The sequence below is a fragment of the Rhodamnia argentea genome, chromosome 8 (genome assembly GCF_020921035.1).
Source record: "Rhodamnia argentea isolate NSW1041297 chromosome 8, ASM2092103v1, whole genome shotgun sequence".
NCBI lineage: Eukaryota > Viridiplantae > Streptophyta > Magnoliopsida > Myrtales > Myrtaceae > Rhodamnia > Rhodamnia argentea.
Window position 1 is genome coordinate 7,894,534 of NC_063157.1, and position 12,967 is coordinate 7,907,500.

At 40.7% G+C, this 12,967-nt stretch overlaps 3 protein-coding genes and 1 long non-coding RNA gene across 12 annotated transcripts in view; 2 read left to right on the forward strand and 2 right to left on the reverse strand.

Moving 5' to 3' along the window:
• Positions 1–291: 291 nt before the first annotated feature.
• Positions 292–3,101, reverse strand: LOC115736747 (glycine-rich RNA-binding protein 2, mitochondrial-like). Of its 6 annotated transcripts, none has more exons than XM_048284402.1 (5): positions 2,836–3,080; positions 2,038–2,112; positions 1,841–1,947; positions 1,672–1,751; positions 292–724 (listed from the first exon to the last, which is right to left on the reverse strand). In XM_048284402.1, the coding sequence occupies exons 1-4, from the start codon at positions 2,933–2,935 to the stop codon at positions 1,689–1,691; spliced, it is 345 nt and encodes a 114-aa protein (XP_048140359.1). In that variant the 5' UTR covers positions 2,936–3,080; the 3' UTR covers positions 292–724; positions 1,672–1,688. The 6 variants fall into 6 exon arrangements, with proteins under 6 accessions (XP_048140359.1, XP_030524435.1, XP_048140356.1 ...); XM_030668575.2 differs by having other exon boundaries at positions 2,038–2,106; positions 2,836–3,075; XM_048284399.1 differs by lacking the exon at positions 1,672–1,751 and having other exon boundaries at positions 1,846–1,947; positions 2,836–3,089.
• Positions 3,102–3,715: 614 nt separating this feature from the next.
• On the reverse strand, positions 3,716–8,789 carry LOC115736742 (putative pentatricopeptide repeat-containing protein At5g59900). Of its 4 annotated transcripts, none has more exons than XM_048284396.1 (4): positions 5,871–8,789; positions 5,402–5,476; positions 4,995–5,201; positions 3,716–4,237 (listed from the first exon to the last, which is right to left on the reverse strand). In XM_048284396.1, exon 1 carries the CDS (start codon positions 8,705–8,707, stop codon positions 5,990–5,992), a length of 2,718 nt encoding a protein of 905 aa, XP_048140353.1. In that variant the 5' UTR covers positions 8,708–8,789; the 3' UTR covers positions 3,716–4,237; positions 4,995–5,201; positions 5,402–5,476; positions 5,871–5,989. The 4 variants fall into 4 exon arrangements, with proteins under 4 accessions (XP_048140353.1, XP_030524430.1, XP_048140354.1 ...); XM_030668570.2 differs by having other exon boundaries at positions 3,716–4,315; XM_048284397.1 differs by having other exon boundaries at positions 3,716–4,315; positions 5,402–5,761.
• Positions 4,621–5,143, forward strand: LOC125316339. Its single transcript, XR_007199577.1, has 2 exons — positions 4,621–4,772; positions 4,982–5,143. It is a non-coding gene; the product is annotated as an uncharacterized LOC125316339 (long non-coding RNA).
• A 3,965-nt stretch (positions 8,790–12,754) lies between the features above and the next one.
• Positions 12,755–12,967, forward strand: part of LOC115736745 (probable histone H2B.1) — a 729-nt gene continuing 516 nt past the window's right edge. Inside the window, exon 1 of the mRNA XM_030668573.2 lies at positions 12,755–12,967. This exon is cut by the window's right edge and continues 516 nt beyond it. Within this exon, the coding sequence (XP_030524433.1) occupies positions 12,839–12,967 (129 nt within the window). The 5' untranslated portion in view covers positions 12,755–12,838.

Sequence of the window (12,967 nt, forward strand, 5' to 3'; positions counted from 1 at the left end):
GACTCTCCTCTTCCTTCCGTGCACTCCTGCCGCCCGAACACTGTCCCCACCGCTGCTGCCGTGGTGAGGTCATCATCTCCGTCCATAGACAGCCGTGACTCGTGCTACCCCGACGCCGTCCACTGCTGCTGCCATTGTTGCCAAGAGCGACTCTACCATTCATCTTACTAAGCAAGCAGTTCTTTGTTGGGGAATCCTTATTTGGACGACGTCTTGATTTTGTTTATCAGCTCGATGCAAAGCCACACAACGCATGCTTATCTTCTTATTTGCGGACATTTAAGAGAGGTCTTCAAAGAGAAGATCTTCAATGTTCTTCCTCGAAACTCGACTGATAAGTAGAAAGGTAGTTCAGTTATTGGTAAACGTTAAGAGTGGCTCTCATGCAAAACACAGAAATCCTCACAACCCTCCAAAATAACAAGATGACATTGCTCTTGTTCACAGACATTGTTCCAAAAGTATAATGTCTCGTATCGGAGTGCAATTTTTCCTTCTCGTTTGCTACCAGGGATGGTGAATACGCACAGTAGCTGCATTCTTCAAATTTAGAGACTTAGAAACGATACTTCATTGAGCCTTCCTGAATGTAGTGCTTGAATTGATACTCAAGAGTCGAGATTGCTGCGCTTCTTCCCCCATAAGAAGCTCCCGCATTCATGTGTCCTTGCATCTATGAAGCACTCCCTTGAAGTCGAAATGATATACTGAACCAGGATGGGGACTGCATTAGCCAGCATCATAAAACGAGTGAGAGTTCTCCGTGGTCAAGCTTTATGAAATTTCTATAGCCAGCCCCCTGCAATGGAGCAGCTGGCGGATGCACAAGGTGCTTACAAAGAAAGAACGATGCAGTCAGAATCAGAATCTGCATCTTTCCAACTTTATTACAATGTTTTCTAGTCAGCATTATGGGTGAGGAATATATGAAACTGGAAAACACCAACGCCTCTAGTTTCGCTCTATCGCTCGATCGAATCAGCCATCAAAAAGCATGAGATAACTTAATAAATCTTCAAAGCCTTTTCCTTCAGCACCACAATTGATGATGGCCTTAAAGGCCTCACCGCGTAATGCGTATTTTACACAGCTACCCATGAGACCTCCAGAGTAAAAGAATGTAATACTTCTCACATTGCATAAACCTAGCAGTTTTAACATAAAGATAGCTAGATTAATTTTGGCGCACAGCAAATGAAAATGATTCCTTGTGTTGTAGCATAGGAGAGACAGCTCCTCAAACAATAGTGCATAGTCCTTTCACGGAATCATCAACATGCAATCCCAGCATCCCTATACGTTGAATTGACACAAATATTATTAATCTAGAATGAGAATGAAAGTAGACATTCAAAGAATGTAAGTGATCTGCTATAGACGTGAGGAAGCAGCCATTTACTAATTTGAAGTATCCTGCCCTGATTCACTGTTCATATGTTTATTTGGAAAAAGGGAAGGGGGGAAGAGAGAGAGAGACCGTTATTACTCTTTGATCAAAAGAAAAATTTTATAATGGTAACTTGTGCTGACACATGAGAAAATAGAAGAGGTCACCTACAATTCCTGTACCGCCATCCAATTTGCTTTGACAGGTCTTATGGAATGTTAAGTGCAGTACAAACAAAACATCATCAGCCAAATAGCAGTCCATGGAAGTAAAAGAAACTTTACCTATATCAATACCAAGATCATGATAGTCCGCCATTTCTCTTCTGCGCATACTGTACACGGATGTCCCTACCGTCTAATGACTGCCACGAGAGAATCTAATCAGTACCAGTTGAAAATGGACTCAATACACTGACAAATGTAGGGAAATAAGTAAGTCGAAATAACTTGCCTTACCATCCATTTCCTTCAGAGCTGTGCTGGCCGCAGCTTCACGTTCAAACTGCACAAACCCATACCCTTTGGATTTTCCACTCACGTGATCACATATCACCTTAACTGCCGACACCATCAATTTGGTTACCTCAACAAAGTTCAAGCCACCATGAGAAGAGAACACATGGCGTTCACACCTATCTCCTGACATACCTTCTACTATATCACCAAACTGGTTAAAAGCATCCTTGAGAACAGGTTCATTAGTATCATAAGAAAGTCCTGCAGCTCAAACAACACTGATTTTAAGAGAACAAAGAGTAACAAAGCTCAAAGACTGCCGTAAAATAGTTTGCAATGCACACACTTGATTCATCTACTAGTAAAGGATTCCAACAACTTGGATGAGCCTTGGCATACACATGTCACACAGATCGTCCAGACATAACCAGCACTAGGAAGAAAAATAAAGCATTCGCCTATTCCTGAACAAAAGAAGGAATGTGTTCCAAAGCAATCGTTTCGAAAAGCCATACAGTTTAAAGAAGAGGCACGTGACATATCTTCAGATGTCGGGGTTCTGCAGCTTTATGCGAGTCCAGCACTTGTTTAACTTACACATTCGGAAATATGTCAACTTCGGGGTGGCATTCATGAACATTGGAAGATACCCAAACATTCAAGCAGAAGTTCAGCCTACCTCATGCCTATTAATTTGCTTAGATGTTCACGTATCGACAGAGCGCATTCCACAACAAACCCAGTAACCCACAATCGGTTTGAACTTCGAAGGTAGCATTATCTCTATCATCTGCAGTAAGCTCAAGCATAAACACGGTCGAATTCGGCACAGCATAGCTCTCAGATGGAATACCAACTTCCAATCACAATTAAGAAGGAGGAACAAAGGGTATTTAAAGATCAGGACGGGGAATCGATTCGAAACAGATGTGGGAGAGAACATTTAAAGAAAACCCGGACAGGGATCAAGAAAAGACAAGAGGGTGAAACCTCCGACGAACAGTTTGGTGCAAGAACCGCGAGACAATATCCCTCCAGCGAGAGGCGAGGCGCGTGAGCGACGAGCAATGCGAGCAGCCAAACCCTGCATCGTCCCCTCAGAGCCTACCAAAGCGACTCCTTGCGATTTTGCAGTTCTGCCGGGAAAAGTTTGTCCTTTTCCCCGTTGAAGAAATTACCATTGTCGCTTGTTTTGCTCATTTTCCGCCAGTAAAGAATATGTGAAAAATCAAACCAATTCCCTAAAACAATCTTTTTAGTAGTAAACTCATTTTCTAATCTCTATTTGTCTTTCGTGAAATAAATAGAGCCCTAATAAATAAACAATCAAACTATAATCTTTTCGAAGATTATGTCAATTCTTGAACAGTTCGTTAAATCTTTGCCTACTCCTCTCTAATGAGTTTTTTGAAATCAATTTCTTTCCGCAAGTAAAAACAAAAAAAAGGACAAAAAATTGAATTGTAAAATCTCATTTTTGTGATGTTTACAATGTAAGAATAGAAGATGTGAATATGCCACGAAGAATTGATTGTTGGGCTGGTTTTGCCCCCCCAAGTCCATTCCACTTTCATACTCCAAGATGGGTTTCATGGGAACCTCCTCCTGTAGATTTTTGTGAAAATCAATGTCGATGGGGAGCTCTCTAGGAATTCCAGGAATATAGCTTTCGAGGTTTGTCATGTCGTACCATGCTGAGACCTTACACGATCTAAGAGACGATATGTGCCGATGCATGCCAAAATTTCTCACGCGACATAATCGCGACACATGACCTGTTGCTTTCCAATTTCCAACCGTGATTCCAAAGGGAAATCTATGCGATTTTCCGATATACCGTCCTGCATTGAATGAAGTTCATTCTCAATCGTTGAGAGTAAAGCAGCACAATCCGTACAAATTTCTGGAATTGCAATGAAGGTGCTCTCTTGACCATGAAGAACATAGCCACGATAAGGTCATGGTGGTTCGCACGAATTCTTCGCCGCAATTAGTACGTTTAACTTTTACAAGGTCATAGCACCCTCACGACAGCAAGCAACATCTCAGTGGTTTTCAAGGAAATGCTTTACCAAACTTCGGGATGTTGCAGCTTTAGAATATGAGTCAGCATAGTCGCAAGCCGAATCTGTGAAACAGATTCGTACGTATTCCGATTTAAGGCCACGCCTTCTAGAGAGCGATCGTTGAGCGCAGTGGGCGTTTGCGCCCTCTAGTTTTTGCAGATTCCACCACAATATCAGCTTCCCTCCACAATCTGCTTAAGAGTATCAACAGAGATGATCGAAGCGTAGGTACGCTTCAAACTCGTTAGAAGAAGCAGATAAGCTTTTGTTCCAAGATAAGCATGGAGTAAAAGATGCTGCATGGCGATCCATCTTGCTAGAACCCTCTTCATAAAATAAATTGCAGCTTCCCAGGGAAAAAATCACTGATATGATGACGAGATCACTGCTTGTGTGATGTGCACCTATCCCACAGAAAGAACTATTTAGTCCAGATCATGACAAGTCCAACCGGTCATTCTAGGCGTATACTAAAAATGCTTCTGAAGGTCATTCATTCACAGACCTAAGACATTTAAAGCAATGTTTTGATATTCGAGAATTCCAGCGACCTGCAAGTTTCAGATCTAGAAAGCGTCGTGTTTGCATGTTTTTTGTGAGATAGATCACTCCAAGAGGAACTATCCAACAGTTGGTGCCGACAAACAAAAGTGAAAATAAGAGATATCTCTCAATTGAAAACAGACAATAACATCCAATAGCATTGAAAGGAAGAAGAGAAGAATTCCCTGCTATTCACGGCCTTCGAGATCATGTGAGCTGACCTTCGACTTGTAAGCAACAAATGCAAAAAAGGACCAAGCTACGAATGATAACTAGTCAAACAAACTTCAAAAACAGATGAATTATTCTAAGGGACAGGTAACAATTCTGTTCCCCGAAACAGAGAAGTATATATTTTTTGCTTCTTGTTTTTGTTCCAAATCTGTTCCCTGGCCACTGATCTGTTTTCAGAAACAGAAAAAATAAATGACATTGCCAGACAGATTTTTGTCTTTTTCTGTTCCCAGGAACAAAAGAACAGGAATGAGATAAACAGGAGTGTTACCAAACAGGCCCTAAATTAATAGGATCTGGACATACCTTCAATTCTTAACCCATGCCTAGGTTCCATGCTTGGAAATCCACATATCTATTCCATGATGATCATGCCAATGACATTTCGACCAATCTCCCATCATTATGATCAAATGAATTGGAAATTAGAAAAGCTTGCTTTTCTAGATGCCCGGTCCCTCAAATTTTATAGCTGTTATGCCCAACTCTTCTTTTGTGTTTAGTCGCATTACCCTGACAAACAAATAGACAGAAGTGGGGAATATAATGGCTAAAATGATTGATAAGAGATAGACATGAGTTTTGAAACTCTGAATGCTACTTATAAGGAAACAAATCCCAGAAGAAACTCAACATGCATGCAGTCTGTAAGTCTTGACCTTCACTGACCCAAACCAGCCAGGGAAAAAAAGAGAGGAAATGCAAAACCTCACCTGCACATTTGGACAGAGAGATGAAGGATTTCACTGTACCAGTGAACACCATTGTGTTGTGCCATTTGATCAGTCCTGGGATTACAAGCAACTCCATGTACAATCACAACTAAGCCATAAGAAAAACATGCAGGTGATTGAGCACTCACATATGCCCGGAGAATCACAAAATTCTGTTATGTGCATAATGACAGTTTTGTGGTTAACAATTGAACATGGCCATATGAATTAATAAATTCAGATTAGGAAAACTGGCACACTTTTTATGTGGGAGTGTCTACTGTCATATAAAATAATTCTAATAACCATAGCCATAGAATGAATGTCCTCCTCAAATTACAGAATTCATCTTTTTCTTGCCTGTTAGAATACCAGATAGTCAATCCTAAAGGAAGGAAGTGAAAGTAGAAACCTAGTTACTTCATCAGACTCAATTGACATACTAAAACCAAGAAAGAGCAGCGCTCACCTGGACCCACATGGTTCTGATCCAACTGCATGAAAGTGCCTCGCATGTTAACTTCACAGTGAAAGCTCACAAAGGGTATCTTGGCTTCATTGACATTAAATAGTTCAAGCTACTTCCTCTTAGGATAAAATCTTAAAAGAAGCTCCATGGCTGAGATTACTATATGTAACCCGATTTGGTGTCACACCCCTTCTCATCATATCATCACGCAATTCAAAAGCTTTCTTAAGGTTTCCAGTCACACAACAACCATAAATTAAGAAATTATATGCTAGTGTATCTGGCTTCAGACCATCATTCAGCATATTTTCCCATAATGTGATTGCTTCCTGTAAATGACCGCCCCTACAATAGTTGTAAATCAAGGTTGAATAAGATATACAGTCTGGAAAGATGCCATTCGCAGTCATCTCAACTAGAAGTTCAGAAGCCTCTCGAATTTTAGCCAATCTGCAGAAACCACGGATCAGCATATTGTAAGTGGTGGAGTTTGCTAAATACCCTTTAAGCATTGCTTCATGCAGCTTGACAGCATTTTCCATGTCACCGATTACTGTTAAGTGGTCAAGAAAGCAACCATATGTCACATGGTTCGGGAGGGAATTAGTAACTAGCATTTCCTTTAGTAGAAGCTCAGCTTTATCTATGAATCCCGCCTTACATAAGCAATCTATTAGGACAGTGTACGTCACCACATTCGGGCCACACCCTTCACCAATCATCACATCCCACAAACCAATTGCCTCCTTCAACTTCCCTGCTTTGCCATAACCATCAATCATGCTGGTATATATTACGCTATCAGGCCTTAAACCAAGATCGTGCATCTCTTTAAGGACCCAAAGTAAGCTCCTTATGTCATGCTTTTTGACAATTCCGTCTATAAGTACAGCATAACACACAAGATCCACATTTATACCTCTTTCGACCATCTCAGAAACAGTTGTCATTGCTTCATCTAATCTTCCTTCCTTGCAAAATCCTTGCAAAAGTGTACCATAGCACATCTCATTTAACTTAATATGCTGGTGGCATAGGTTATCCAAAAAATCTTTGGCCTCAGTTACTCTACCAATCACACAAAGTCCACCAATTAAGGACCTATATGTGTATGTGTCAGGCACAAGACCCCTTTTTTGCATTTCATAAAACAATTCAAAGGCTCTAACTACATTGCCTACCTTGCAGTACCCATCGATCATAACATTGTAGGTTACCTCATTTGGGAGAACATTCTTTCCCACCATTTCATCAAATAATTTACAAGCTTCATCAATCATATTTACACGACATAGACCAGAAATGAGTGCAGTAAAGGTGTATATGTTAGGTGCTACACCCTTCCCTGTCATTTCATGGTAGAGCCGGAATGCCTCGTGGATTTGTCCTTCTTTGCAGTATGCATAAACTAATAACGAGTAAGTTATTACAGTTGGTGTCAATCTCTTCTCAGTCATCTCATGAAAGATAAACTTGGCAGCAGACAAATTTCCTAGCTTGCAGTGTCCACCTATTAAAGAATTGTAGGTATAAACAGTAGCTCTTATTCCTGCATTTCCCATATCATCGAGAAAATGGAGAGCAGTTTCCAACTCTCCTTTCTTGCAGAAGAAATCGATAAAGATGGTGTATGTGACGTCATTCGGAGATGGACCATCCTTCCTCATCTTATCAAGAAGCGACTTAGCTTGATCCAACTGGCCGATTTTGCACAATGAACTTATTAAACCATTACAAACAAACAAGTTAGGCAACACTCCAAGCTTCCCCACTCTATCAACCAAATAATAAGCACCCATGACCTTATCCTTCCTCCTCAGCCCCTCGGTAAGGCCAGAAAGAGCAGCTTCAGTTGGACAAAGTCCCAACTCAAGCATTTCGTTTACATACTCCAATGCAACCTCACACTCATGTGCTTTGCAAAGCCCAAGCACTAATGTACAGTATGTAACCATGTCCGCTTGCAGTCCACGTCTTCTGAGAGAATTCTTGATCACGACTGCATCCCCAATCCTCTGATTCTTGCAAAGCCCATTAATCAACACGTTGTAAGGTACTACATTCAACTGACAGCCAGAGTTCTCCATCAAACAGATTACTTCTTTGGCTCTGACGAAATCCTTTGTCTCGCATAGGCTCCTGATTATCATCGTATACATGTAAACATCCGGCGAGATGCCTAAGCTCAGAATAAAATCGAACAATTCCACGACCAACGGAAACTGCCTCACTTTCACAAGCCCGCTTAAAAGGGCGTTCAAAGTCCTCGTTTCTGGCAGCAATTTGTGCTCCGCCGTGAGCTCGAAAACCGTACAGGCATCGAAGACCCTTCCTTTCTGCACGTAGCTTTGAATCAACAGATCAAAACCCAGGCTCGAAGCGAACCCGCATTCCTCGTACCACTTCAAGAGCTCCCCGAAAACGCCCCTCGGGCTCAGCTCGCGAAGCAACAGCGTCTGCAACAGCGACGAAGCGGGCCAAAAGAGGTTGCTCTGGACGAGGGCGTGAACCAAGATGCAGAACGACGCAGCGGAATGGACGAAGCCCCTGTGGAGACCCAGGAAATTGAAGAATCGGAGAGCCAACCTACAGTCGTCCAAGGTTCCGATCAGTACCTTCTCGACGTGACGAGGCGTCAAGGAGCTCGCCACAAACGGGCTGTCGAACGCGTCCCTCCAGCTCTTCTTTCCCCGGACGATGCTCGAGAGGGTGGCCACAAACCGCGAGTCCTCCTCCTCCTCGTCGCCGGGTCCTGGGAAGGCTTTGTCGCAGAAGGGTCTCGATAGAGCCCGGAAGCCAAGGCTGAAGAGGGGTTTTTGGAAGCGAGCGAGCTTCATTTCGGCGCATTGATGGAACGAAGAGCGTGAGCCATCAACGGTAGATGCACGAGCACGACTGAGCTCTCGGGATCTGCTCGTGTTTGCGCAGGTGGAGGAGAAGAAGATCCGCCATCGACTTACCGAAGGCGAAGCCGAAGCGAAACGAATCCCGTGGGCTTTGGAACTGAACCCAATTTCCTGGTTTCTTGTAGGAGGTTCGCCATGGCCCAAGCAGTAGGAAGAAAGGCCCCCAGGAAACTGTATGATATCTCTATTGTTATCTGTTTAATACGTTGTATTTATTTCTCAAACATAAAATCAAACTGAACTTTTTTGGGAGTTTTTGTACAAAACAAACTTGTTCTTGTTGTTCCGATCTTGAAATTTGCCATCGAATGTAGTATTTAAACGAATACAGGTAGGGTGAATCGAAATCTTTAAGTTTATGAATCGGGAGTAGAAATAGATGGCAAGATTTAGAAAAAAATAGAAAAGGGTATTTAAAGTCAGTATCTCGTGTCGCGCACTGCGTACATATTGAGCTAGGATTTACACAAAATATGAAAGTTTTGAGTGAGATTCATGACCAATGACAAAGATATCGTAGTCATTGTACGATTTTTATGAATAAAACGATATCGTTACCCCTTGCATAAAAATAAATTGGCAAACACGGCTACGGGTATGGCCTCATAGGTTTCGCTAACCTGATAATAGTACACATGAACCACACACCCAACAAATACACACACACACACACACACATATATATATATATATATATATGTATCATTAGCCGGTTTATGTACAACTTCAATTTTAGACAAACATGTACACTAGGAGGATTATGAAAAGAGACATCTACTCCCGAGTACTAACACCACTCTCATCTCTACCATTGTCATATCTACACCACGGCGCAAATTGAAAAAAGTAGCGGCCGTGCTATCATACGTCCATCTAAAAAACTTGCATGTATAAACAACCTATCATATTCTGTGTGACAGCCGTACCACGCAATTTAGTTTAGATTTTTTTTTCTTTTGATTAAATAGCACAAGCGAAAAAAAAACTCATATTTAAATATAAGGTCTTCGTTAATTAAAGACAACTAACACTTGATAGATTCACACTAGATGTTGCCTTAATCTTCAACAATAGCCATTTATCCTTACAACTTCTCGAGAGTGTCTGAATGAAGTGAGAATTTGAGTTCTAAGGAGTGATAGAGGGTAGATTTTTGGCCAAGAGGGGTAGATGAGAGAGAAAAAGGAATCATGGTCGAATGCAAGTCATTTTTTTGTCATAAAATCTCATTGATCGAAATGGGTAGTATGAATAGTATTTGTGAATACTATTATAAGGTGAATAGTAAAAATTTAGGCACAATTCCCCTAGGTTGGCAAGCCATGATTTGAGTAGGTGAAATGTCTATTTTGTCTCCATAAGCTTAATTATGCACATTATATGCATTTACCTTAGTTTAAACTATAGTTTTCTCTATAATTTAATTGGCAATCCCATTAGCATTGTATTAATAAATTTATTATCAAATAATTAGTCACGTGACATGCTCGAATTATTAGAATACTCAATTGATTCTAATATCATATATCGTGCTCTTGGTAATTTTCTTAGAGGTTAATATATACCATAATTATTTTAATTGATTTATTAGTATAATTAACTTAGTAAAAATATAAAAATCCAATTGATATCACAGCCGTACTCAAATGGCAGGGTAACAATTTTAGGATGTCCCCTTCCTAAAATAATTACCCATAATTTCTCGTCCGAGAAATTGAGCTCATATTGTCGATTATTGAAAATTACATGACATTAGTCAATTCTAAGTCAAGCAATTTAATTCTAATAGGTTTATCCCATTAATTAATTAGGCACGAAAATTGGGATGCCGCAACTCTCCCTTCCTAAAAAAATTTCGTCCTCGAAATTTAGAGTGTTACCTATTCCTCCAAACAGACGTGAGTTCCGATGCTTCATGTTGTATTTGCTTTCCCACGTTGCCTCTTCAATATTGTGATAATGTCACAGAACTTTGACGAAAGGGATTACTTTATTCCTCAAAATCTATTCCCTTCTATCAAGGATTTGTACCGGCTCCTCCACGTATTTACTCCTTTCATCCACCTCAATCAATTCAAAGTCCAACATATGTTTCGGGTCGAGTTCGTACTTTCTCAGCATAGATACATGGAAATTACGAATTGGGAATCGACAAGTTCCATTAACTTTGCCACCAAACTCTCCAATTACCCAAATCATTTTCCATCATAGCCATAACAATAAAAATAAAATGTGCACATATACGTATTTAAAGTCCAACGGTATATGAGATTTTGAACTAGGGAGTTCCGGCTCTCATACCACGTGAGATTTTGCAAAACACTTTCAACTGTTCTAAAAGTTTAAATCGTTAGATGACGATGTGCATTAATAATCCAATATGTTGACAATGACCATGTATTGTGAGTCTATGCTAATCGGACGATCTATGTTGGAAGCATAGATTGTCACCGCCGATGAGAATTGGCCAGCTGCTAAAAATCTCCAAACACCCTATTAGTAAGGAAAAAGAGAAATTTTTTGAAAGTTTGTTAAATGTGACCTTGTTTACGTGGACTAACCATGTGAGATTTTGTAAACTACTTTTAGTTATTCTAGAAGTTTAGGGTGCGTATGGTAACGCTCCAGAAAAAATGTTTCTGTTCATAAAGTGTTCCCGGAACACTTTGGGAACAGAAACGCGTATGGTAAAAAAGTGTTCTCAAAGTGTTCCGGGAACACTTTTCAGAAACAGGAACACTTTTGGAGCAGAAACGAGAAATAAAAAATACTTGTTTCTTTGTTCCTGGAACACTTTTTATCAAAGCTTTTGAACACATTTTATAACGCAAGAGGAACACTTTTTGCAACCCTCTGTTCCTAGACTACTCCTTCACACTCTCAAAGACGACGACTACTTTTTATCAAAGCTTTTGAACACATTTTTTTTTGTAGTTACCAAACGCGTTTCCGTTCCCAAAAATCGTAACCGGGAACAGAAACGAGAAAAAGTGTTTCTGTTCCAAAAGTTGTTCCGGGAACGTAAACGTTACCATACGCACCCTTAATATGTTAGGTGAATATATTGTTTAATATTTCAATAGCCAAACAAGGAACGTTTACTCTTTTGTCTTTACTAATTAGCCAATTTGTGTGGGAATGAGAGATCGTCATCGGACACCCTACTTTTTAAATGCCTTCAACACTTGTTCAAGCGCATCACCCGCATCTCCAATGCATTCTCTCCGGTCGCGGGAGTTTGAAGTATGTTTTCTACACTTTGACATAACGTCGTCAAGTTGTCGAGTATGTCGAGCAGATCGGCAAGGCAGGGAGAGCCTATTCATTTTCGCTACACTTTTATCCCTGGAAAGAAAAAAAATCCAAACAAACTGCGAGAAACAAAATGGAAAAATGACGACTCTTCGAGACGATCGACGAATTCATTTTCACTACATTATTAAGTTCTTTCCATTCTTTCTTTTTTCGCACTTTATGGGCTAACGTGGCATTTCAGTGAAGCTATACTGAATGGTTAGATTTAGTTGCTTTTATTTTATTCGGTACAATCTAATATATTTATATTCGATGTTTTGAAATGAATTTTTTATATTTACTGTCTTATTTCGTTTCGTTACGTTGAGGTTGTTACGATGTCTTCGGAATTTTGTTTCGTTGGCACTCGAAATAAATGAGTTTTCATTTTGTAGTTATTTGCTCGTGTTGAATTTCATAAATTTTCGGCCAAAAAAGGGAATTCGACAACTTAAGAACACAGATTTGTCCCGCGAATCAAAGTTTAGTCTGCGCGGGGAATTTACTAATTGAAAATCTGAAACGCGCGGCTTTTCTCCCAGAAAGGAAACCGCCCGTCTTTCAAAAATTCCCTCCAAGGCCCCATACGCACGAGCCCTTCGCCACGTCATCGATCCGCGTCTCTCCTCCTCTAACCAATCAAAACCCATCACTTCCACCTATAAAAACCAAAACTCGATCTACACTTTTCTCACAAAACCTCCCTCTTCTTCTACCCGACAAATTTCAAAGCTTTCGTTCTCACTCGACTCAATCCTAGAGATCCCGATGGCGCCCAAAGCAGAGAAGAAGCCCGCCGAGAAGAAGCCAGCAGAGGAGAAGAAATCCGCCGCCGTCGCCGAGAAGGCCCCGGCGGAGAAGAAGCCCAAGGCCGGCAAGAAGCTCCCCAAAGAGGCC